Source organism: Tachysurus vachellii, chromosome 25 (genome assembly GCF_030014155.1).
Source record: "Tachysurus vachellii isolate PV-2020 chromosome 25, HZAU_Pvac_v1, whole genome shotgun sequence".
NCBI lineage: Eukaryota > Metazoa > Chordata > Actinopteri > Siluriformes > Bagridae > Tachysurus > Tachysurus vachellii.
In genome coordinates, this window is record NC_083484.1 from 956,510 (window position 1) to 981,500 (window position 24,991).

Genomic DNA, 24,991 nt, shown 5'->3' on the forward strand with positions numbered 1-24,991 from the left:
AGGAAACCGTGTGTGTGTGTGTGTGTGTGTGTGTGTGTGTGAAGGACCGGGCAATTGGGCGTTACACTAATCGATTACAGCCAATCGGTGCGCACTGATTTACATAAAACAACGTGATTGGTTGAGACGGATGTAGCACCATCACTGGTGAGAATCTGAATTAATTCAGCTTCAATTCGTTTTTAAACAAAAACTCAGTAATTCAGAGCAGTGTGTAGAAATAAACACAAAACACACACAGACGTGTTGAAATGGTGTATTATTTAAATTTCTTACTTTTAGTATTACTTAAATTTCCTCCTTGATCAAGAAAGTATCTATTTAACTTATTATTATTGTTGTTGTTGTTCTTGTTGTTATGATTATTGTGCTTATTATTATTATTATTATTATTATTATTATTATTATTATTATTATTATTATTATTATTGTGCATGTTGTTATTATTATTTTGTATATTATTATTATGCTTATTATTATTATTATTATTATTAATATTATTAATAATATTATTAATAATAGTACTTTTATTATTGTTATTATTATTATTATTATTAATAATAATGATATTATCTTTATTATTGTTGTTCTGCTTATTATTATTATTAATTATATTATTTTTTATTATTGTTGTTATTATTATTATTATTATTATTAATAATAATATTATTAATATTATGCTCATTATTATTATGATTATTATTAATTTATTGAATTGTTTGTTTGTTTAGGTGATTGTTATCGTTGGTGTTCTGAAAATTCTGGATCGTTTTAAAAAGTCTCTATTCAGATATTTTCCCCATTGACTAAGTGTAATAATTCTGAACAAAATATGTTGTTATCGGTAAAATCCTGTGTATTTATTGTTCATCTGTCTTTATTCTATTAAAGCTAATATTATAAGATAACACTGCACCTGTTTTACAGCTGGAATGTGAAATAAATGGGGTAAATAAAGGCCAAATTTCAAATTGAATCACATCTTAACTCTAAACTATTTAAAGTGCTTCTATAAATTCGATTATTAGCTTTTAATTGATTTTTGTCCTAATGTATACGAACGTGTTTACACAACCTACATCCTGTACATAATAACATTCACATTTACAGCATGTGACAGATTCTCTTATCCAGAGCGACGTACAAAAGTGCTTAAGTCTCGATCATTAATACATTCACTCTGGTTCATTAGGTTACAGACTTAAGATACCATGAGACTAAAAAACTGTTCGACGTTGTTGTTTTTTTAATACACACATACAACAAACAGGGCAGAAGTGCTAGTATGTATGAAGACAGCCAGTGACTCAGCTGTACGGACATCTATGGGAGGTTCATTCCACCACCTCGGTGCCAGAACTGAACCGAGTCTTGATGTGTACCTACAGTCTTGATGGTGAGACCAGTGGAGCAGTGCTGTAGGTCTGAGAGTGTGAGGAGCAGTGTGAGGGGTGATGAGGGCATTGGGGTAAGAGGGAGATGGTCCATTTTTGGTTTTGTAATCTTCACCTGTGACACCCACACTCACACACTTACACTCTCACTCACACACTTACACTCTCACACACACTCTCACACACACTCTCACTCACACACACTCTCTCTCTCTCTCTCACACACACACACACTTACACTCTCACACTTACGCACACTCACACTCTCAGACACTCTCACACACTCACATTCACACTCTCACTCACACCCACACTCACACACTTACACTCTCACTCACACACACACACTCTCACACACAGTCTCACTCACACACACTCTCTCTCTCTCTCTCACACACACACACACTTACACTCTCACACTTACGCACACTCACACTCTCAGACACTCTCACACACTCACATTCACACTCTCACTCACACCCACACTCACACACTTACACTCTCACACACACTCTCACTCACATACACACTCTCACTCACACACACACTCACATTCACACTCTCACTCACACCCACACTCACACACTTACACTCTCACACACACTCTCTCTCTCTCTCACACACACACACACTTACACTCTCACACTTACGCACACTCACACACACACACTCTCACTCACACACACACACTCTCAGACACTCTCACACACTCACATTCACACTCTCACTCACACACACTCTCACACTCTCTCACACACTCACACTCTCTCACTCTCTCTCACTCACACACACACACACACACACACACACACACACACACACACACACACACACACACACACACACACACACACACACACACACACACACACACACACACACATATACATATTGTGACTTTATTTGATTGGCTGTTTCTTGACTCGTCTTCCTACGACACTTCCGGTTTATGACTTTTTCCCCGCGAAGGTGATTTGGCGCGGAATCTGTTGTTTTGGTCGCCCTGAAATTCCTTTAATCATGGCGCCGGTTTCTAATCCAGAAAAAGACACCGCGGATTGCGGTGAGTTTATATTGTGTTTCTGTCTGCTTTTAAACGTTCGGGCGCGTGAATGTGTGCAAACACTTTGTAGCCGAAAGCTAACACTTTGTGACATGTCGCTGCAGTTGCTAACTTGTTAACCTGCTAACCTGAGGTGAAATTAGCTAACGGACGTCACGTACAATTTACCTCAGACTTTTTTCCTCGTCACGTCACGTCACGTCGCTTTTACACGTTTCTTATATCTAAACATTTATTTGTGAGGTAAAATGTCAGTATGTTTTTGTTAGAGGCTTTCGTGTATCAGCAGATCTGCACTGTTGTGCCTTAAAATCAATTTCCTGACCTTTTTATTTACTACTATTTTAATCTTATGATTAAATCTATATTTTACTTTGTGTTTAAACCCACATTCGAAACCATTTTGTCAGATAAACGGCTGTATTAAGGAGAAACCTCCAGCCTTCCAACATAGTTGGGGTGCCAATACTTTGTGTAAAGCTCCGTCTGGGCTGAATTCTGTCAGTAATCGTACTATTGATAGACTACAGAAGCACGAAAGCGATAATATGCAGTTAAAATGTCAGTCACTGTTTGAGTAAAGATGCCATTAAAAATCTACTCCGATGGAAAATAGATTCGATTCATTTTGTATTAATATGAATCGACTCAGGCTGCGGAAAATGAATTAATTAAAAGCTCCCAAAATCGGTAAAGCGTCATGATTAGTTTGTTATAACGTGTGGGTTAAATTCGAACATTTTAATAGTGTTTCTGTTCTCCTCCAGACGATGGGACGACGTGTGGTCTCGCCGCATCCCGGTCCAGACGAGAGAAGAAGGAGAAAGTGGGCCGTAAATCGGCTTTGGAGCAGATTAAAAGAGCCAAAAGGGGCGAGAAGGTGAAATATGAGGTGAGTCTGAACCCGAGGGATGAGGAAATACGCCGCGGTGATGTTTATTTCGTTTACTTTTGCATTAGATAGAATTTTGTTGTCCCTTTTGTTTTGTTGTTGAGTTTCACAATGCGAACGCTACATTCAGATTAAAATCAACCCCTAGGTGCTGTTGTCTTGTATGTAATCAGCATAGGGTAGAATAAACTATTTCAGCAGGCTTCCTGGTACAGTGCTGATTAACCCCCAATCTCTGGATGCAGGTGGAGGAGATGGAGAAGGTGTACGAGGAGGTGGATGAGGATCAGTACTCTCGGATGGTGCGGGACAGGCAGGACAACGACTGGATCGTTGACGATGGTGAGTCAGAGATACACACGTGCATATTCAGTTGCACATGAGGTTATGATTAGTGCTAAAGTTATCGTATAGTGTGTGTTCTGAATTATTTACATCTGCTCTCTCAGATGGAGCAGGTTATGTAGAAGATGGGAGAGAGATCTTTGATGAAGACTTGGAGGATACCAGCTTGGAAAAAAGCTCTAAAAGTAAGCACTAAAAAGCTATTGGATTTTATTGTTGTTTTTTTTGTTTGTTTGTTGTTTTTTTTTTTTAATGGCTATTGTGGTTTTGTTTCTTCTCCTGACAGACAAACCTGGTGCTAAAGGAGGAGACAGTAAGAACGCTAAGAAAGCGTCAGTGAGTAAACCCAACAGCATTAAGAGCATGTTCATGAACAGCAACGTCAAAAAACCTGCAGAGGTGAGCGATCACATGACGGCGTATTTTATCGACCATGTACGCACATGTAACGTGGTTATAATCGTTAATAACATTAACGTTTGCATGGCAGAAAAATGTGGACCTCTCCAAAGATGATCTGCTGGGAGATATTTTGGAGGATCTGCACTCTGAGGTGAGGCGTCAAGAGCTCTGATCTGATTTAGCTGGGAAGTATTTTTGACACACAAGCAAGAAAAACACTCCATTTAACACTGATATAAGAAAATAATAACATTCCGTTTTGAAATTAATTGCTAAAGTGATGTGTGTTTGTTTACTTTTCTTACACTTACTCAGAAACCAGTGCTTCTTACTCCACCACCTGTCATCACCCTGAAGAAAAAGAGGGCTCTGGGATCACCTATGAACCCTTTCTCTGTCACACATACCCTCAAGGTCTTTAGTGTCCTCTTTTATCCCAGTTTTACCTTTTTAAATCTGTGTGTGTGTGTTTTAATGCCAAAGCTCAAGTTTAACGTTGTCCTTCATTTCACAGGAGTCACCTGCAGCTTCTGCACCGAAGTCCAAGCATGCTGTGATTCGACCACCTTCGTCTGACCTCACGTCTAAACCTGCGTCTGAACCTGTTCCCTGCCTCCACCCCCAGAAACCCAAGATGGAGGAACCAGAGGAAGGTATTGACCTCTTCTCTTTTTCTGCTTTTTCACTTTTACACATTTATTTTATGTATTATTTAACTTCACCTACCAGGTTATGTCATTATACGCTTGTTACACTATAAATGTCGTATTCTCTTTCTCTCAGTGTGCGACTCATTAGATTTTGATGAGGTGGACTTTGATGAGCCTATGGAGCTGGGGGCTGAGCAGCAGCAGGAGGAAGCGACAGTTAAAGTGGAGACAGAACCTGAGATGAAGCCTGCTGTAAGGTTGGAGCCAAAAACTGAACCTGAGGATGAGGTGTTGATGTGAGTGTTCTCACAAGTCTGCGTTACTGGCTGTGTGTGTGTGTTTGTGTGTGTGTGTGTGTGTGTGTGTGTGTGTGTACATTGCTGATGAACTTGCCTTTTTACATTCAGATCAGGCATGGTGGGTGGCTCTTGCTGGGGCAAGATGGAGGAGGATGAGGAATCTCCCGTGGACGTACAGGTGGACTCGAGTCAGCTGCCGATGGTGGAAGGAGCTGATGGAGAAACAGTGTTCCGCTTTTATTGGCTGGATGCTTTTGAGGATCAATTCAACCAGCCAGGTGAACCTCGTTAATAGGATTTTCTGTTCACCTGCAGCCATGTTGCTAAGTTTAGGTTTTGTCGCACTGAGGGATCTGGAGCTTAAGAACCTTTTGAATGAATAGAGAGAGTTTTTATTCTTGACTCTAAATTCTGACTCGATGTGTAGGTGTGGTTTACCTGTTCGGGAAGGTGTGGATAGAGTCTGCGAAAGCCCACGTCAGCTGCTGCGTGGCTGTGAAAAACATCGAGAGAACGATGTACTTCCTGCCGAGAGAACGTGTAAGTTCACACGCACGGTTCACGGACGTTTTATATCCATTTTTATGGTCATTTTTATATCTTGGGTATTTACAATTTTCTGTAAATAATGAAATTGCAAGCTTTGACATTTTATTAATGTTACAAATAAGTAAATTTTTCTTTTTTATCTAACAGAAAGTAAACCTGGTGACAGGTGAAGTGACGGATGTTCCTGTGGGAATAATGGACGTCTACCAGGAGTTTAACAGCCTCTCTGAAAAATACAAAATAATGAAGTTCAAGTCCAAAGTAAGTTGTACAAACTTTCTCTCTCTCTCTCTCTCTCTCTCTCTCTCTCTCTCTCTCTCTCTCTCTCTCTCTCTCTCTCTCTCTCTCTCTCTCTCTCTCTCTCTCTCTCTCTCTCTCTCTCTCTCTCTCTCTCTCTCTCTCTCTCTCTCTCTCTCTGAATTCTGAAATGTACTCTGAGGTTTTCCTGCTCTGACAGAAAGTGGAGAAGAATTACGCCTTTGAGGTTCCCGACGTTCCGACCCAGTGCGAGTACCTGGAAGTGCGATATTCAGTGAGTGACATGGCATGCACCGATATTTTTATTTCTTGTCTACTCGTTCCTTCGTTTTATTTGTTGTGCGTGTCGTAGGCCGAGATGCCCCAGCTACCATCCGATCTAAAAGGTTCCACGTTCTCCCACGTGTTTGGTACAAACACCTCTAGTTTAGAGCACTTCCTTCTCAGCAGGAAGATACGAGGTCCCTGTTGGCTTGATGTTAAGACCCCACGTGAGTTACGTATAGATGTACTTCAGGATGTGAGGTGAAAATATGTGATATAATACTGATGAGGTGTTTAACGTTGTTCTGTACAGAGCTGTGCAGTCAGCCGATGAGCTGGTGTAAAGTGGAGGCCGTTGCTTTGAAAAGTGACCTGATCTCAGTGGTGAAAGACTTGCCTCCTCCTCCGCTCATCGTCATGTCCGTCAGCTTAAAGACGGTTCCCAACCCAAAGACCCACCACAACGAGGTGAGGACCATTAATTCTAAGACGAGCGCAAACTCTTTTTAGATTTGTGGAACAGATTGTAGTTGTTGTGGTGTTTTTTTGACCATTTCCTGTTTCGTGTTGTACAGATCGTGTCTCTGGCTGCTCTTATTCATTACAAGTTTCCTCTGGACAAGGCGCCGCCACGCATCCCTTATCAGACCCATTTCTGTGGTGAGGTTTATATTACGTTTATATTATAGTTTCTTTATCGTTCTGCACTTTCAACGTGTTACGTTTGCTTTTAAAGATCTTAATCCTCATTTCTTTGCTCTCCTGGTGATTGTGCGCATATTTCCATGTGTCAGTGGTGAGCAAGCCCACAGACTGCATCTACCCCTATGACTTCAAGGACGCAGTTAAGAAGAAGGTGAGTTTTGTGTGATGAGGTGTTTGTGTGCATACACACACTCATGAGACACCTGACAAAGACTTCCTTCTTTTTTTTCCCCCCCTCAGAATGGGATTGTTGAGATCGCAGCGACAGAACGCACACTTTTGGGCTTCTTCTTAGCCAAGTTGCACAAGATCGATCCTGATGTTTTGGTGGTGAGTGAAATAGTGAAATGTTTTTGTTTTAGTCGGTTATGGTGGCACGCTGAAGTGTAATCGACTCCGTTTTACTCTGTCAGGGGCATGACATCTTGGGCTTTGACCTGGAAGTGCTGCTGCAGAGAATCAACACGTGCAAGGTGCCTTTCTGGTCCAAAATAGGCCGACTGAGGCGAGCCAACATGCCCAAACTTGGGGTGAGAGAACGTTCACTACTTGTTTAAGAGTAGTGTGATATTTGTATCTGCCATTGATTATAAATGCAGTAACAGTGGAGCCGAATCTGAACCGTTCCTCTCAGGGCCGAGGTGGGTTCGCGGAGAAGAGCGCCACCTGTGGTCGACTCGTGTGTGACGTCGAGATCTCTGCTAAGGAGCTGATTCGCTGTAAGAGTTACCACCTGACTGAGCTGGCGGCACAGATCCTAAAGACGGAGCGAGTCGTACCGCCTCCTGAGAACATCAGGAACTTTTACAGGTTGATGTATAAAGTTTTATTAGGAATCCGTATCCATATAATTTGTGTTAATATAATACTAATTTGAGTGTTCGCTTTTTCAGTGACACTCCTCACCTGCTCTACCTGTTGGAAGTCACCTGGATGGATGCCAAGCTCATACTTCAGATCATGTGTGAGCTCAACGTGCTTCCTCTGGCGCTTCAAATCACCAATATTGCTGGCAACGTCCTGGTGAGCTCTGACTCTTAACCCTTAAACTCTTACACACACTTTATTACCGTGTGTTAAACTCACGTTCCTGTGTTTTAAAGTCTCGGACGCTGATGGGCGGCCGCTCGGAGAGGAACGAGTATCTGCTGCTTCACGCCTTCCATGAGAAGAACTACATTGTTCCAGATAAGCAGTTTATGAAGAAACATCAACATGAGCCTGTATGAAGCTTGTAATTTTCTTGTATTTTTTTTTTTGTTTGTTTTTTTATAAACAGAAATTTTCTTCACCTTGAATGTTTTTAATTTTTTTTAATTTTCCATCTTCGGGGATTAGGGCGAGGAAGATGTAGATGCAGGGAAGAGCAAGTCTGGGAAGGTGAGGAAGAAGGCTGCGTATGCTGGAGGTCTGGTGTTGGAACCTAAAATTGGTAGGTGTACAGTAGGTACAGTGTGTGTGTGTGTGTGTGTGTGTGTGTGTGTGTGTGTGTGTGTCTGTATCTAAAATCTTTATTTGTTTCCTCCAGGTTTTTATGATAAATTCATTCTGCTGCTGGACTTCAACAGTCTGTATCCATCCATCATCCAGGAGTTTAACATCTGTTTCACTACAGTTCAGCGAGAGGCGTCCGGCTCACGCAAAAGGATCCAGGTGTGTGTGTGTGTGTGTGTGTGTGTGTGTGTGTGTGTGTGTGTGTGTGTGTGTGTGTGTGTGTGTGTGTGTGTGTGTGTGTGTGTGTGTGTGTGTGTGTGTGTGTGTGTGTGTGTGTGTGTGTGTGTGTGTGTGTGTGTGTGTGTGTGTACGTAGAGTAAATGTGGACGTTAGCAAATATCAGTTCGTCGTTAAATTTTCTAATCTAAAGCTGCCGATTTTATTTTTTGTAATGACGGATCTGAGTGTAGTTCCTGCTACGTTAACACGCTCGCTCTAATAATACACTTTTTTTAATGTGCTGTTATTTAAACAAAAAAAAAAACCAACAACATATATAATCGGGTGGAGTCTTCTGTAAAGTGATTATTTATTATAATTCCTTATTTACGGATGGAGTCTCCCAACTTGGCAATTGTGTGATGTATGAGGAGCAAAACAACTTGGATACGTCATCACTACACCCTGTTGCATTATTTTACTGTAACACAGTATACACTGTAATGTGGTGTTCTTTACTTAGTACTTTATTACATGATTTATTTTAATTATTTTTTTTTTTTTAAATCAAAACCCAATTTCCATGTTGATGAAGCAGGATGATGACGCGGATGAGATCCCGGAGCTTCCGGACACGGATCTGGAGATGGGAGTTCTTCCGAAGGAGATTCGCAAGCTGGTGGAACGCAGACGGCAGGTCAAACAGCTGATGAAGCAGCCTGATCTGAATCCTGACCTTTACCTACAGGTCAGCGCACGCTGCCTTATGCTGGGTTGTGTGTTTTTATTCGAGGTTTTTATTTTCTTTTTATGTTTATCAGTCCTTTTTTTTTTTGTGCAGTATGATATCAGACAGAAAGCTTTGAAACTCACCGCTAACAGCATGTACGGGTGTCTGGGCTTCTCCTTCAGTCGCTTCTATGCCAAACCTCTGGCTGCTCTGGTCACACACAAAGGTAGAGAGGTGAGTAAAGCTTCCTGATGCTAACATACCTGTCTGTCTGTCTGTCTGTCTATATATCTATAAATATCTATGATTTAATGCATTAGTGCAAATTAGAGTTAAGTTATATTTGAAGCCTCACAGAAAAAACACTCAGGATATGTGGAGATGACAGAACTGTCCGTTTTTACTGTCGTTTGAACACAAAGTGAAAGATTCATATTTGAGCTATAATTTGTACGTACAATCGTTAACGTGCAGCTTAAACACGTTAGACAGCCTTTGATTTTATTGGTCAGCGTCTAAACAATCGGTGGGCACCTGAAATGTTTTGAATGCCCTCTTGACCGTGAGTAAATGAAGCTAATCGAGTGAACAATTACTACCCCAAATCATCAGAAACCAGCGTTTGTACACGGTGTTAATAAAATACTGAAACGAACGTGTTGTGTTTTAGCCGTTTTAGGGGGTGTTGGGGGTTTTTGATTTTGAGTTTCATCTTCATCTCTCAGCCTGAGCCACTAGGGGGCAGCACAAACCCAGATTTCTTCCACGATCACCTGTTTCTCACTGTGTGACTCCACGTCCCCTCTTTCACACCTCCTTTTGTGTAATAAGCATTAACAAACCATTTGATGGCGCACACGACGCACGTATTCATGTTCAGCACCGTGAGATTATTCTACATAGAGCCTTAGAAGTTCTGCATTTATGTTCCTGGTGTGTGCAGGATTCTTAACTCACACACACACACACACACACACACACAATATAAAGGCTCATTTTAAGGTGCTGTAATAGTGAGCGTTAGGATTAGTGGACCTGCGCCGCATGAGATAAAGACGGCCGGTGTTGAGCCACTTTGTTCATGCTAATACACAGCTCTCGGTCTGGCTCCGTGGCACAAATTACTTTAATTACTCCCATTATGATATGCGCTTACTGCTGTCAGCTGCTGTGGTGTGGGTTTTTTCTTCCCCTCGCTTTCGCTCTTTCTCTCTTTCGTTCGTTTTTGGACTGCCAACTAAACTATATTCATCTGAAATGAATGAGAATGATGGTGGTAAGAGATTTGGCATCTGGCACACCTCTGCGTTTCCCCTATGACGTGACTCGAATTGTAAAGTCTGTATTCTAGTGAAGATTTATTGATGTTGAGTGCGATTTGTGCCTCACGCCCTCATCAAAAGCACACAGCTTGGATTTCCTGGGATTTATAACGACGCTTTCACGAACGCAGCATCTACGGCGTTTCAGCCGAACCCTGGTGCGTTCTCACACTCGCACAGCGAGCGCGCTCGGGTTTAACAGAGAACTAGATTTGATTCACTTTCAAATCCGCTAGTGTGAACCTGCTGGAGGTGAATCGTATGTGCTGTGTATCTTCATCCACAACCTTACACTCTCTTTAGACCAGATTATTGTCTGGTAAGATGTAAAAAATCATACAGATATGGATCTTAAACGCTTCAGTTAACGTTCACATTAAACATCAGAATGAAGAACAAGTCTGTGACTTTAACTGCAGTGTCCTGAGAATCACAGACGAGGAGAAGACCGAGCCAAAATCCCCTCAAAAACCAGCATCAGCAGCACCGTGTGCCAAATGCATCCGCTTCTGTAACCATGGTGCACGTGGTCCTGTTGGTTCCTCACTGCTCTCAGAGATGCTTTAACATTTTGTTGTGTGTGGGGTTTAGAGTTTCCTCCCACTTCCCTAAAACATCCGTGATACAACATTAATATTTTGTCAAATGGCATCTGTCCAGTGTTTCTGGGATAAGTTCCAGATACATCGCAGCCCTGATCAAGATAAAGTGCTTACTAAAGATGAGTGAACTTTCAGGGGCACAACTGTCTGAGCTGCTGTCGTAGAAAACTAATCAACCCCTTCTGAGTAATCAGAATTCAGCAGCGCTTTGGTCGAAATTAATTAAATTAATTCAGACCGTTTGTCATCGTTATGATATTAAGCAGGAAAGTGATTTCCTGTGATTTTTGAGTTTCTGTTCATCTTTCTTATGAGCATGGACAGTGTCCTCTTAAAGCACTACCAAAACTCGTCACCGAGTGGAGACGGGGAGTAAAATTTACCCCTTGGATTAAGGAGGAGTTGGGAAGTCCCCGTCCTAGCCGTCCAACCTGAGCTCCTCCGTTTTAACTAACGGAAACGAGGAGTGACTCTGAGCACTCTGACCTTTCTGGAGAAACATTTGTTCTGTGGTGAACCCAGTGCTGGCCTGGCATGCGGAGTATGGCACAGAACACGGCTTAGTGTTACACGCGGAGGGCTCTGTTGTGATTGATGAGCCTCTGTTTTATTTCGGGACCTTTGTGCCACGGCCTGGCGCGAAGTACGGGGCTACAGCTGAGCGGGCGGAGGGAGGAAAGCAAATTGCCAATGTTAGGGGTGGTGATGGGTGGTGGGGGTTGATCGAGTGATGTGGTTGCAGAGCTGCTGATGGTCGTGGAACATCAGTGAGCATGACCTCTGACCTGCTTTCATCTTCCTTTAGCTTCAGTTTGAAGGAGTTAAAGAAGGTGAAAAAACCCAAATCCTCCGGATCACGTGCTGTAAAAACAGACGAGGCTCGACCTGACCGGAGTTCAGATGATGGAGGAGACGTGGTCTAAATATTCACTGCTTCTCTGATCCTATACTCAGAACCACAAAGGTCATTTTTAACCTTTCCCGGAATAAAACCTAAGCGCTGACCTGCCTCCCCTCCCAGGGGCTATTAATTCTGTCTTTAGTAGAGGATTTTCTCCTGATATTAAAGGACTTAACAAATAGTCACGGGGACATTTTTGGATCTGATGATGACAGTCAGACTGGTGAGCTTTATTTAGTCCAGCGAAATGAGCCTGTTAAACCGACGTCTTCTCCAGAACCCGTCGGGGGGCCGTCGTATCCCTTTCAAATAACTTTTAAAAAGAAATTCCTTAAAAAGTAAAAGGAAAAAAAAAAACCCTGAAATTTTCTTATCATCAGTGGCACTAAAATTTGATTGAATCAGACAAAAATGAATTACATGCTGTTTGGTGAAGAACTATAAATCTTTTTATTCATTTATTAAGAAGTCATCACTCTCCAGCCTCTTATTCATATCTCTTTCTTGAAAAGAAATCCTGAAGCTTTTCCCCTGTTGGAAAATTCAAATGATAAATAAATAGATAGAGACTTTATATTAATGAGAACCAATCTTTAGTAAACTCATAAATTCATCCAGGCATTTCACACACGATCTCTCCATCTCTAATTCTAACCGCCAGCAGGTTTAACACTCATCGTAAACATGTCCTGGGTCTTGAATCACTTCGGCAGGCTCGATTACATCGGTCTTGTCATCGGTGTGGCACGATCGAGCAACAGGATCTTGGTCAAAGTATTTGAAATGGCTCTAATTGTCTCGAGCAGTGGCTTAATTTACTAAAGAGTGAGCCGGGGTTTTTCTCTGATACTGATACACCTGACTATAAAAGGTGCAATAGATCTCGTCATCCTGCATGCGCTCGTCATCTCTCGCTCTCCTTTTGTCCTCATAAAAGGGTTTTTCGGATGTGAATGAGTGAATAATACTCCAGAGCCGGGTGTAGGTGTAGGTGTGGTGCTGTGCTTCAGGCCCTGATGGGAACGCAGTGTATTAACTTCACCATGATTATTGCTTTGAAAGAAGTAGATGATGATGAACCTCGGTTATTAATTTATAAATGATTAGAAAACCGTGTCTGGACTCCTGTACATCACTTTAATGCAGGAGAGTCACAAATTTAATCCAGGAACATTCCTGACACTGGAGACTCCTTCCATAAATGCTCCTTAATGAAACGCCTCCTTACAGAAAACATGACCATCTTAGTGTCTTTTATTTGATCTTTTATTATGTACGGGGTTTTTTTTCGGCCTTTGGCTCACGTGCTGGAACAGGATCTGATTAATATGTTTGTCTTGGACTGGAGAGGTTATGCATCAGGGGAATGTGGTGCTCTTTTGTGTGATATTTGTGTACGCAGGGCTGGGTTCTCTAGTTCTCCGAAACCTTCGGCTCTGAGGTGCCAGCTTGTGATTTCAGGCGGTTGTATTAAATCAGAGAAGGGATTTGTGTGGATATTTGACACCTCAGGTTCCATGAGAGCAGTACTCTGGAATCTGGCTCGTATAACTTTAACTTGAAGAGGGTGCGTGTGTGTGTGTGTGTGTGTGCGCGCCTGTGTGTGTGTGTGCGCGCCTGTGTGTGTGTGTGCGCGCCTGTGTGTGTGTGTGCGCGCCTGTGTGTGTGTGTGTGCGCGCCTGTGTGTGTGTGTGTGCGCGCCTGTGTGTGTGTGTGTGCGCGCCTGTGTGTGTGTGTGCGCGCCTGTGTGTGTGTGTGCGCGCCTGTGTGTGTGTGTGCGCGCCTGTGTGTGTGTGTGTGCGCGCCTGTGTGTGTGTGTGTGCGCCTGTGTGTGTGTGTGCGCGCCTGTGTGTGTGTGTGTGCGCGCCTGTGTGTGTGTGTGTGCGCGCCTGTGTGTGTGTGTACGTGCCTGTGTGTGTGTGTGTGTGTGTGTGTGTGCGCGCCTGTGTGTGTGTGTGTGTGTGTGCGCGCCTGTGTGTGTGTGTGTGTGTGTGTGCGCGCCTGTGTGTGTGTGTGCGCGCCTGTGTGTGTGTGTGCGCGCCTGTGTGTGTGTGTGCGCGCCTGTGTGTGTGTGTGCGCGCCTGTGTGTGTGTGTGCGCGCCTGTGTGTGTGTGTGCGCGCCTGTGTGTGTGTGTGCGCGCCTGTGTGTGTGTGTGCGCGCCTGTGTGTGTGTGTGCGCGCCTGTGTGTGTGTGTGCGCGCCTGTGTGTGTGTGTGCGCGCCTGTGTGTGTGTGTGCGCGCCTGTGTGTGTGTGTGCGCGCCTGTGTGTGTGTGTGCGCGTGCCTGTGTGTGTGTGTGCGCGTGCCTGTGTGTGTGTGTGCGCGTGCCTGTGTGTGCCTGTGTGTGCGCGCGCCTGTGTGTGTGTGCGCGCGCCTGTGTGTGTGTGTGCGCCTGTGTGTGTGTGTGTGTGCGCCTGTGTGTGTGTGTGCGTGCGCCTGTGTGTGTGCGCGTGCGCCTGTGTGTGTGCGCGTGCGCCTGTGTGTGTGTGTGTGCGCCTGTGTGTGTGTGTGCGTGCGCCTGTGTGTGTGTGTGCGTGCGCCTGTGTGTGTGTGTGCGTGCGCCTGTGTGTGTGTGTGCGTGCGCCTGTGTGTGTGTGTGTGCGTGCGCCTGTGTGTGTGTGTGTGCGTGCGCCTGTGTGTGTGTGTGTGCGTGCGCCTGTGTGTGTGTGTGTGCGTGCGCCTGTGTGTGTGTGTGTGCGTGCGCCTGTGTGTGTGTGTGTGCGTGCGCCTGTGTGTGTGTGTGTGCGTGCGCCTGTGTGTGTGTGTGTGCGTGCGCCTGTGCGTGTGTGTGTGCGCCTGTGCGTGTGTGTGTGCGCCTGTGCGTGTGTGTGTGCGCCTGTGCGTGTGTGTGTGCGCCTGTGCGTGTGTGCGCCTGTGCGTGTGTGCCTGTGCGTGCGTGTGTGTGCCTGTGCGTGCGTGTGTGTGCCTGTGCGTGCGTGTGTGTGTGACTGTGCATGCGTGTGTGTGTGCCTGTGCGTGCGTGTGCGCCTGTGTGTGTGTGAGTCTAGATACGTGACCAAAACCATGCATATCTGTTTGTTGTGGATGTTTAAAGCATCTACTAGTTAACTTCCCCGTATGTGTGTGTGTGTGTGGAATAGAGAGATGACAGCAGCAGCTATAGATCATCCTGACAGTTCAGTGTGTCTCTGGCTATTTCAAGCGAGCGACTGTCATCCTCAAAATGCTTTTCAGCAGCCTGCTTTTCAAAACAATCGTCACTAGATACTTTCTTTTACAAGGTTTTTCATGGCCCACTGGGGATTAAAATGCCTGCTGTGATGTGGAGTGTGGACTCGCGAGGCTCAGAAGGAGCACACGGCCGTAAAACGCTGGTTTACGGGCCGGTCGTGGTTTACGTGGATGTCAGATGCGTTACCTGTCCATCAAATCCCAACCTAGTGGATGCAAATAAGAAAATGTCATTTTATAGCTAGTTGTCGAATCATTGTCGAAATTAGAGCTGGATGATGTGGTGATGTAATAACGAGGTGATTAAATGATGTACACTAACAGCTGCTTAATGTATTTCATAACAGATTTAGGTTAACCTGCTTGTTCTAATACATCAGGGTTTCTATAGTAACAGCTCATTCATATAAGATTCGTACAATCAGATGCATGATTGTTGATATTATGAAGTTTCTTTAAAGAAGGAATCTCCAATGTAACAGGTAAAAGTTTTAAGCTGCTTGTGGAGGGTGAAGTACGGAGGCTTAATTTGTTTAATTAATTATAAATTCAATAGTTGGCAAATTGCTGTAGTATAAGAGGAGTAAAACGCTCGGGGTCGTGCTGTTACGGGGACAATAATGGACAACAGTGTAACAAGGACTGCCGCATTGGTATGTAGGAGTGACTTTAAATCTCTGTGTGTGGTTATTGGTCAGTCAGCCAAGCACAAACGTGAGCTGAACACGATCCTCCCATAATGCTGCACATTACAGCCCCTGATTCACCGACCTGTTTAATTACACACCACATAAAGACTGGGTATGTGAGCTGAGCACCATCCTCAACTCCATCTTAAAGGGACAGTCAGGTTTCTGAAGGATTTGTAATATAACCTCAGCTACGTTGTCCTTTTTAGTATTCCTCTCCGGTGATCGTCAGAAATCTGTGTGACAAATGAAACGAAATTGTTGTTTTAAATAAACGAATTATGTTGTTTGAAGTCTATTAGCTGAATAATCGTAATGTTTGTTATCAACATGACGTTAAAAAAAATCCTAATGTTTAGACGTTTTCCCATCAGAGCCGTCAATCATAAAAAGGATTAAATTGTTTCCAAACCCAAGCCCTCGGTGAAATCTCTGTCGCTCGTTTGTTGTGAGCGTAAGGCCGCAGTTGGTGCAGGCGTATCTCCGACGTGGAGGAGTTTCACCCCCAGCCGTGTGGTGTTTAGTTAGACTTGGATGATTTGGAGCGGTATGTGTTTAAAGATGAGCTCCCAGCCCACCCCTTCATCATTCCTGAGCCATGGTCAAACGACTTGTCTTTCACTCGTGTTGTCCTCCTGCGTCTCAGGCTGCCTCTGCTGTCATAACACACTGACATGGACGTGGTTATGGAAAACCCGGTGCACATACCCGAACTCATCACTGCACACACTGACACATTCATACACACTTTCCCACAAGCAGCATCTGATGAATGAGTACCGGCTAAGTATTAGTGTGTGTTTCTGGTGAGGAAGGTTCTGTAAACTATCTCATCGTTATGGAGACGGATACTTCTGCTGCCATGACGAGGAGGGATGAGTTGTTTTAAAAAAAAAAAAAAACAGCTTAGCTCTCTTGCAAGCTAACAAGCCTCTCTCACTCTCTATCTGTGTGTGTGTGTGTGTGTGTGTGTGTGTGTATTTTGCGGGTGACCTTGGCTGTATTTGCTAATGCACAGGGCTGTTCTGTAATTACTCAAATTTGACCCCTTGCTTCCCCCCGTGAGGCATTTGGCACCTCATAAAGCGCGTTTAAGGCCGCTCCAGTTTCAAGGAGTGGAGCCCGTAGTCTCTGAAATAGCACCGTCCTTGTCCATGGTGAGGATGCAGATGCAGTGTGTGTGTGTGTGTGTGTGTTAGTTAAGCATGGCTGGCGGCGGCTTGTTCGATTGCTGTTGACAGGCCGCAGTATGACACCCCCCTCTTTTTTTCTCTGTCCGGCTTTAGATTATTGCCCCCATCTCCACCTGTCAGAGTCCCTCTCACATAGAGGTCACCCCTCACGCCTCCTGTGTGTGAATCACACCGAAATCCACTGCTCTGTAAATAGTGACGGGCATCTGGTGTCGTTTTATCGTTACGCACTCAAACACAGAATAAACCGATTACCGTGACACGTGCATTTGAATTTATTTTCCTATCAGAAGGTGTCAAATAATTGTCTCTAATCTAATTAAAAACGGATAAACCGTATGTCTGCATTCTTTAATTAAGTATCGTCGACGAATCGTCGCTGTCAGATTGTCAGACAGGAATAAATCGCGTCATCTCGTCGTTGCTGATTTTCCTTCTCCATCGACACGCTGTTTTATTTCTTGTTTGTCTAACAGAACTGATTCACGTATACAAACTCGAATGTAAACCCACAGGTTATGGAAACTTGTCTTTTTATTTTAACAAATATCTGCCAATTTCAACACGTGTATAAAGTATTGGCACCCCACAGGTTGGCTGCACCGTATCAAAGAATTCATGTTTTAATATTCATGGAAAATCACAGCTAGGCCTCTACAAAGGCAGAGAAATTCCATGTATTTGAATTTTAAGTGCAGTTCAACTCGACTAAACTTTTGCCTGTCACTCAACAATTTTTCCCCACTGTCTATCTGTCTCATTTTAGCACTTTTTTATTCTATTCTCCCTTTTGTTTTTTTGTTCTATGACAGCTGCAGCTGACGTAGGTCCCAATCTACAGCTGGACACCCCTCCTACTCTCTCTCTCACTCTCTCTCTCTCTCTCTCTCTTTTTTCCCCCTTTCCTCTCTTTCTGCAGTGCGCTCACTCTCTCCGTTATGCAGGCCACCGGTGATTAAGGCCATTAGCCGTTATTATGACTCGGCTGGTGTGTGGGTTTGGAGCCCCATTTCAGTGCAGCTAATAGCCCTCTTAGCCAATTATCCTCCATTTAAAAGCAAATCACTGAGGCTTTTTCTTTTCCCTATTGCTAAGTGTTGAATTACTGAATAGATTTGCTAATTAAATTCTTTGTGTGTTTGCCGTGTCACTATGCCTGCTGTCGAGCAAGTGTCCGTAGTGTACGCAGGTTTCACAGTATTGTCTGTTTAACAGTCATTTCTTGTGTGTGTGTGTGGTTTTAAAATGTATATATTCTTTCAGTGTGTGTGAACGAGAGAGAGATCTTCTCACAGTTTATCATTCCTTTTCAGATCCTAATGCACACCAAAGACTTGGTTCAGAAGGTGAGTTGAGAAGATTCTCTTTGTTGGATGCTTCTTGTTGTGCACGTGGTGATCAGCTTCAAATGTGTAAACGTGTTGAACGTGTTTTTATGTAGATGAATCTGGATGTGATTTATGGAGACACAGACTCCCTTATGATCAACACCAACAGCTCCAACCTGGACGAGGTCTTCAAACTGGGCAACAAGGTAGCAGGAGAACCCCATCACCATGGTGAAGTGTGGTCATTTCATGTGTGTGTATGTGTTCTGTGATGGACAGACATCCAGGGTGGGTTTTCCCAGCTTGTTCCCACCTAATGTTGGACCTTGATCGAACGAAGAAAACGTCTTCTATTATTCCCTGTTTATAATGAGCACATTAGTGAATAGGAATCTTTTAGGAAAGGATTTGGCAACCCTACTGTACACATGATCAGGCCTAGAGCACTTGTATGGCTCACGTTGTAATTGTGTGTGTGTGTGTGTGTGTTATTAGGTGAAGACTGAGGTGAATAAACTGTACCGACTGCTGGAACTCGACATCGATGGCGTGTTTAAGTCCCTGCTGCTGCTGAAGAAGAAGAAGTACGCCGCCCTGATGGTGGAGCCACAGGGTGAGGGCCGCTACACCACCAAGCAGGAGCTGAAAGGCCTGGACATTGTGCGTAGGGACTGGTGCGACCTCGCCAAGGAGAGCGGCAAGTCAGTGAAGACGAATCAATACACAATAAACTGCTGTCGTGATTTATTTTAAATAGATTTAAAATATATGGTGTTTAAATGTCTACATGTGTGTAAATAACATTAATAACTAATCTTTAAATGTAGGCATTTTTACCTAATAATTATTTTTCACGTTTAGTAACGTCTTAGTTTTATACCATCGTTTAATATAAATATTTTAAAACATTTTATCATCAAGCAGTTTGTTACACGTTAATTTTTATTTTATTAATTGAAATAAATTAAAAACTCCAAAGTCAAAGCAGAGAGACCTTTCGTTTCCACTGTATACCGTAGGGTCACGTCACAGGGAATAATGTGGACTCAGATTCCGCCTCAGTATGAGAGCAGCTTTATTAATATTTGTTTTTTTTTAGCGTTCAATTTAAAAATAAATCTATTCAGTCAATTCGATTTTTCTTCTTAAATTAGACAATGCAGCCTTATTGAAATTCTTTGTAAATACTCTTGATTGTTTTGGATACACACCGTCGCCACCGCCGTCTTCGTGACACGTCGTCGTTGTTTTCTGATCGTTTGCCGTCGTCTAAAGGAAGATCTAAACGTGTTCTTGTGACAGGAAATGAATTGATTCTTTTTGGACTGTTTATATTTTCATTTTCATTCTCTTTGCACCAGTCCAGCTGGTAAAAAGCGTACAGTCTAATGTGTTCTGCTCGATTCAGCTCAACACAGCGCCGGTGTTTAATTAACTGCCCACGCAAGCTGCTGAAATGAAGACGGCAATTTGTAAAAGAGCTGTTAAAGCAGAGCAGATCAGCCTTCAGCTCCGCTTAAAGTCTCTTACAGACTGATACGAGGGAGCTAGCACGTATTCTGTTGACGTGAGGAACACGTACGTTTTACACGTGAGCTGGTGTGAAATTCATCCTCCTGTTAGCATGAGGTGTAGTCTGAGGAGCTAGCTTTGATAAAGACTCTAGGTACGTGCAGTGACGTCGTGTCGGACAAATTTATTTATATTTTTATAAATATAATATTTATTTAATTTTCATTTTTCTTATTCTTTAATTATTTCTTCACTTTTTTTTAATTCTAAATATTTTTCTTTATAAACTTTCATCCCCTTTTTGAATTTTTTTATTTAGTCTTTTACATTATTGCTCAGCTCTCACTCCTTCGCTTGCTTTCCCCTCTTCAGCTACGTGATTGGTCAGATTTTGTCAGACCAGAACCGGGACACGATCCTTGAGAACATCCAGCAGCATCTGATCGAGGTTGGGGAGAAGGTGGCCAATGGCAGCGTCCCTCTCAGCATGTTTGAGATCCACAAGGTGATGCAGGTTTAGCTGTGAACTTACACACGATGAAAGCGCTACGCATGATGGACAATTGATGCATGTTTGTGTGCGCAGGCCTTGACGAAGGACCCTCAGGACTACCCGGATAAGAAGAGTCTCCCTCACGTGCACGTGGCCCTGTGGATCAACTCTCAAGGAGGACGGAAGGTCAAAGCGGGAGACACCGTGTCCTACGTCATCTGTCAGGTACATTACTGCTTTTTCTAAACATCTACAAACCGCTAAAATTCATCTACTTTTTTTTTTTTTTTTTTTTAACTTTTTTTTTTTTTTTGGTTCCAGGACGGCTCGAATTTAGCAGCCACTCAAAGGGCGTACGCTCCAGAGCAGCTCCAGAAGCAGCCAGGTCTGAACCTGGACACACAGTACTATCTCTCACAGCAGGTCCATCCTGTGGTGGGGCGAATCTGTGAGCCCATCGAGGGGATCGATGCCGTTCTGATCGCCACGTGGCTGGGTGAGAGCTCTTTTTGTGTAGTACTGGCATCAGTTATTGGTCTCATACAGTATTTGTATATGTTTGAGGGGAAACAAATGTCTGATTCCAGGTGGTACCCTGAGATGTGATCCTGATACACCGTCACGTTTATGGGACGATATAATCCATAATTAATTAAGTGATTAAAAATATCAAGAACAACCTACTGCCACCCAAATAGGGCTTTAAACATATTCTGTTTATTCTGCCTCTCATTACTCAGACACACAATTCATTTACTGAAACTTAAAATGAATCCTGATCATATAAAGTCTGACGTATGCACACACACACACACACACACACACACGAACAAACACACTGATTAATATTAGTAACACATGGAAAACTAAAGCGTCATCTTGTCTGAAGGTCTTCTTCCCTTCAGGTCGTTGAAATGTCAAGTAGATGTAAGTCAAGGCTACTGGACTTGTGCTTTAATCCTCATGACATTTCCCCTTTAATCCAGTTAGCTTCAATAAGTTTTGTGTGTCTAAACACTTCCCTTTGGCTGGTTTGTGTTTACAAAAAGTATCAGGAAATGAAATGAATCATTTCATTACATCAGCTGTGAACCAATCCCACTTTTTTAAAGCTTTTATTTTGTTTTATCTCTGTGTTTTAACCCTGTTGTGAGGTTCTATGCTGTGGATGTCTGCCTGCAGATGGCAGCAGCTCCCGATTCTCCGTCTCATCCACCGTTGCCGCTTTAATCCCTGTAGCCTAGCAGTCAACACTATTTATTTACTCACTTATTCACTTAGCTAAATTACTCAGGGGGACGTCGGCTGTTTTTCCCCGCGCTCTAACAGTGTTTGGTGTCACCTGGGAGGATGAAATGGATCTTCAGCTGCCATCTCTTAATGATATGATCATCTCAGCTGCTTATCTAAGCTTTTAAAATGAATTCATTTATATTATTTTTATTTACAACCCTGTTCTCTACATGACATCCAGTTGTCTTTTCTGTCCACTCGTACAACTCCTTCTTCTTCTTCTCGTTATTGTTATTAATGTTGTTATTCTGAGAAAATGTGTGTAGTAAGAAATGAACCACTCTGTTTTATTAATCTTATACCAAACCGTTTCACAAATAATGATATATTTGTTACTTAAACAACAACACACACGTATCTTATTACAGTTTTTCTACTATTATAGCTTTTACTGTCTGTTTGTCTGTCCATGAAGCACGTTAGTTCCTTTTATCACTTTATAGCAGCTATAAACAGTCGTCCTCTTCCCAGCTTTGCTTTAACTTAATATGGCAAAAGAAACACAGTCATGTTACTGAGAACTCCTCTGTCTAATGAAGCTTGAAAACTGACCGGTGTGACTGGTATAAAGCGCCGACGCCAGAGACCTTAAATAATCGTCTCTTTAGAGGACGAAAACTTACATTTCTCACTTTTATTCGAATGTTTACGCTTTTACTACAGAAACAATTTACATTAGAACAAGTTCATTAATGTGAACCTATGATTTGCTTTATTAATATTTAAAATAATAAATCTAATATTAAAAGTGATTTATTTATGAAAACTTATTTATATAGCTCTGTGGAGCGTGTGTATAAGTGTGTAGATCACCTCTGTGTGTCCTTCAGGCCTGGACCCGGGGCAGTTTCGGGCCCAGCAGAGGCAGCAGCGAGAGGAGGAGGCGGACGGTTTCCTGGGCGTCCCGGCTCAGCTGACGGACGAGGAACGGTACCGTGATTGCGAGAGGTTCTCCTTCACCTGTCCCGAGTGCAGCACGGAGAACATCTACGACAGCGTGTTTGAGGGAGCGGTGAGTCTCATAGGTTCAAGGTCCTTTCTCAAGGTCGTCTGTCACGTAACAGGAGAAAACTGCAGGAATTATTTTAGAGATTTACTGAACTGAATCATCATCATACACAGTTACAGATGAGGAACAGAACAGCATTCAAACGATGGCTGCTCTTTATTTTTAACTGTTGAATAAAAGTACGTGTTTTTAAGCCTAAGCTGCCAGACACCTGTCTTATTCGGGTAAAGGAGTGAAGTCTTATCTGAGTCTAATTAAGAGTTAAACCCGACAGAGCGCAGCTTTCCCTCGTCTTTCTGTAACTCGTAAAAAAGTGACACTCACTCCCTCTCCAAACCGTGACCTCCTAGTGTGTTGGAGAACTCGCACACTTTTTACCAAGGACCTCTGATGTAGACTAATATGGAGAAATAAAGTGTATACGCATAGTTCGCTCAGAACGTCCTCACTTTCCGACTTTGATTTACCCTCCCACACACACACACACACACACACACACACACATACACACACACGGCTGCCCGGGCCTCACTGATAAGGCCATGTAATAATTAAAAGTGCACTATTTCATAGCATCTGTGTAGAGGGGGAATGAAAGAGAGTGAGGAAAAAAAAGAAAGCGCAGGAGGAAAGCCTTGACTCTACGCCGAGCGGTTCGGCGAGAAGCTTTTTCTTTCTTTCTTATCAGAAAACAGGGAGGAGGAGAGCAGGAATGCAAACACACTCTCGCTGCCACAGCCGGCCCAACAGAGGCGAAAGAGTATTTGCATAGAAGCCCTGTTCCTCTCAAAGTGCTATCCAATGATGGGAGTAAACATCATAAACAGGCTAATGGCTCACAGAGACTACCGGTGGTCCGATCCGACGGGCGGCTGAGCGCTTTCCTCCTGTCATAAAGCAAAGCTCAGGTCAAGTTTTTTGCCAGCGAGAGAAAGTTTCTAATGTTTGAGTGTTCTAGCACATTAACGCTCTATGCGTTTCGGCCTGTTTGAGACGTAATGGCTGTAGAAGACAGCTCGAGTAGGGGACAGGATGAAGGGGTGCTGTTTTCCACCCACTGTTTAACCCTCGCTGTTCTTGACAGTTCTGCTAAAAGCCCAGGATCAGACGAGCAGCTTTGAACGGTTGTTCTTTCGCTCTCGATTTTTTTAAATGGCAGGAAAAAATTAGGTCCTGTATTAAATGATTATTGCTCTGTCCAGACATCTAATTAAAATGAATAAGATTACGTAAAAAAAAAAAAAAAACACACTTTTGTCCGTGTCTGTGTGTGTGTGTGTGTCTCTTTCTCAGGGGAGTGTGATGGAACCGAGTCTGAAAAGCTGCTGTCATGTTTCCTGTAACACAAGCCCTTTAAATCACTTTATTCAGATCAGCAACAAACTGCTACTGGACATCCGGAGACACGTCCGCAAATACTACAGCGTGAGTATGGAGCATGAACTTTTATTTGTTTATAGTTACCTTTAAAGTTGGGGAACGTCTAAGAAATGAGTCCGTTCCTGTTCTCTCTCATGTCTTATGTTATAGCAGCTATAAACATTAGTTCCCTCATCAGACTCTTTCTTGCACACACTCTCTCCTTTATGTCCTCTCTCTCGAAGACGAGTCTTGATTCTGTAACCAAGGAAACTTTTCTTCTATGCTGAAGATATCAGAAAGCGCACGTCCACGTGACTCGGGTGTTATTATAGAAACGCTAATTTATTAGACTGAGTAAAGGAATCATTTTAAACCTGCACTAATCTCTGAGCTGCTGTTTTCTATACATGAGGTTTTATTTACGTGGCGTTTACTTATAACCAGAAACTTCCTAACTAAGGTAAAATAAGTGAGCTGTGTGGTTTTATCTCTTAATTTTATCTGATTTAATTAACTTAAAGAAATTTGTGCCTTTTTCCAAGCATTGTGCTGAGAGATGTGCTCAAACCCTTAACACTCAGTAGCTTTTATATTAAATGTTGGATCACATATTTACATACCGGGGTGATTATAATATTAATTAACCACCTAATTAACCTGATAAAACCCTTTTAAAATATTTACATGCTACTTGATTCATAATGACATCATAAAGACTTTTTTTTCTTCTCTTGACCCAGAAATTTCAAGCCATCAGCTTACTGCGTGTTCATTTATCTAATTTATTAAGACGTCTAAAACGAGTCCAGAATTCCTAATGATTATATCTGCTTACGTTCTTTGTATAGAATATAAAGAAAAGACTGATGATCATGTAACAGTCTCCATTTCA

General features: G+C 42.9%; 1 protein-coding gene across 2 annotated transcripts in view; it reads left to right on the forward strand.

The window, feature by feature from the left end:
* The first annotated feature begins 2,332 nt into the window (after positions 1 to 2,332).
* The window catches only part of pola1 (polymerase (DNA directed), alpha 1), a 39,242-nt gene continuing 16,583 nt past the window's right edge, over positions 2,333 to 24,991 (forward strand). The window contains exons 1-34 of one of the 2 annotated variants that reach the window (XM_060862316.1): positions 2,333 to 2,457; positions 3,225 to 3,349; positions 3,595 to 3,691; positions 3,799 to 3,879; positions 3,981 to 4,093; positions 4,185 to 4,247; positions 4,412 to 4,510; positions 4,611 to 4,749; positions 4,880 to 5,042; positions 5,154 to 5,323; positions 5,473 to 5,585; positions 5,742 to 5,855; positions 6,052 to 6,126; positions 6,205 to 6,343; positions 6,430 to 6,584; positions 6,692 to 6,776; positions 6,911 to 6,972; positions 7,062 to 7,151; positions 7,235 to 7,351; positions 7,456 to 7,631; positions 7,715 to 7,844; positions 7,925 to 8,044; positions 8,160 to 8,253; positions 8,350 to 8,474; positions 9,070 to 9,222; positions 9,316 to 9,438; positions 18,416 to 18,448; positions 18,544 to 18,636; positions 18,926 to 19,131; positions 20,315 to 20,447; positions 20,529 to 20,660; positions 20,757 to 20,931; positions 22,559 to 22,740; positions 24,031 to 24,162. In XM_060862316.1, coding sequence (XP_060718299.1) covers positions 2,415 to 2,457; positions 3,225 to 3,349; positions 3,595 to 3,691; positions 3,799 to 3,879; positions 3,981 to 4,093; positions 4,185 to 4,247; positions 4,412 to 4,510; positions 4,611 to 4,749; positions 4,880 to 5,042; positions 5,154 to 5,323; positions 5,473 to 5,585; positions 5,742 to 5,855; positions 6,052 to 6,126; positions 6,205 to 6,343; positions 6,430 to 6,584; positions 6,692 to 6,776; positions 6,911 to 6,972; positions 7,062 to 7,151; positions 7,235 to 7,351; positions 7,456 to 7,631; positions 7,715 to 7,844; positions 7,925 to 8,044; positions 8,160 to 8,253; positions 8,350 to 8,474; positions 9,070 to 9,222; positions 9,316 to 9,438; positions 18,416 to 18,448; positions 18,544 to 18,636; positions 18,926 to 19,131; positions 20,315 to 20,447; positions 20,529 to 20,660; positions 20,757 to 20,931; positions 22,559 to 22,740; positions 24,031 to 24,162 — 4,050 coding nt within the window. In that variant the 5' untranslated portion in view covers positions 2,333 to 2,414. The remainder of the gene's footprint in view (positions 2,458 to 3,224; positions 3,350 to 3,594; positions 3,692 to 3,798; positions 3,880 to 3,980; positions 4,094 to 4,184; positions 4,248 to 4,411; positions 4,511 to 4,610; positions 4,750 to 4,879; positions 5,043 to 5,153; positions 5,324 to 5,472; positions 5,586 to 5,741; positions 5,856 to 6,051; positions 6,127 to 6,204; positions 6,344 to 6,429; positions 6,585 to 6,691; positions 6,777 to 6,910; positions 6,973 to 7,061; positions 7,152 to 7,234; positions 7,352 to 7,455; positions 7,632 to 7,714; positions 7,845 to 7,924; positions 8,045 to 8,159; positions 8,254 to 8,349; positions 8,475 to 9,069; positions 9,223 to 9,315; positions 9,439 to 18,415; positions 18,449 to 18,543; positions 18,637 to 18,925; positions 19,132 to 20,314; positions 20,448 to 20,528; positions 20,661 to 20,756; positions 20,932 to 22,558; positions 22,741 to 24,030; positions 24,163 to 24,991) is intronic. The other variant, XM_060862315.1, reaches the window with a different exon arrangement.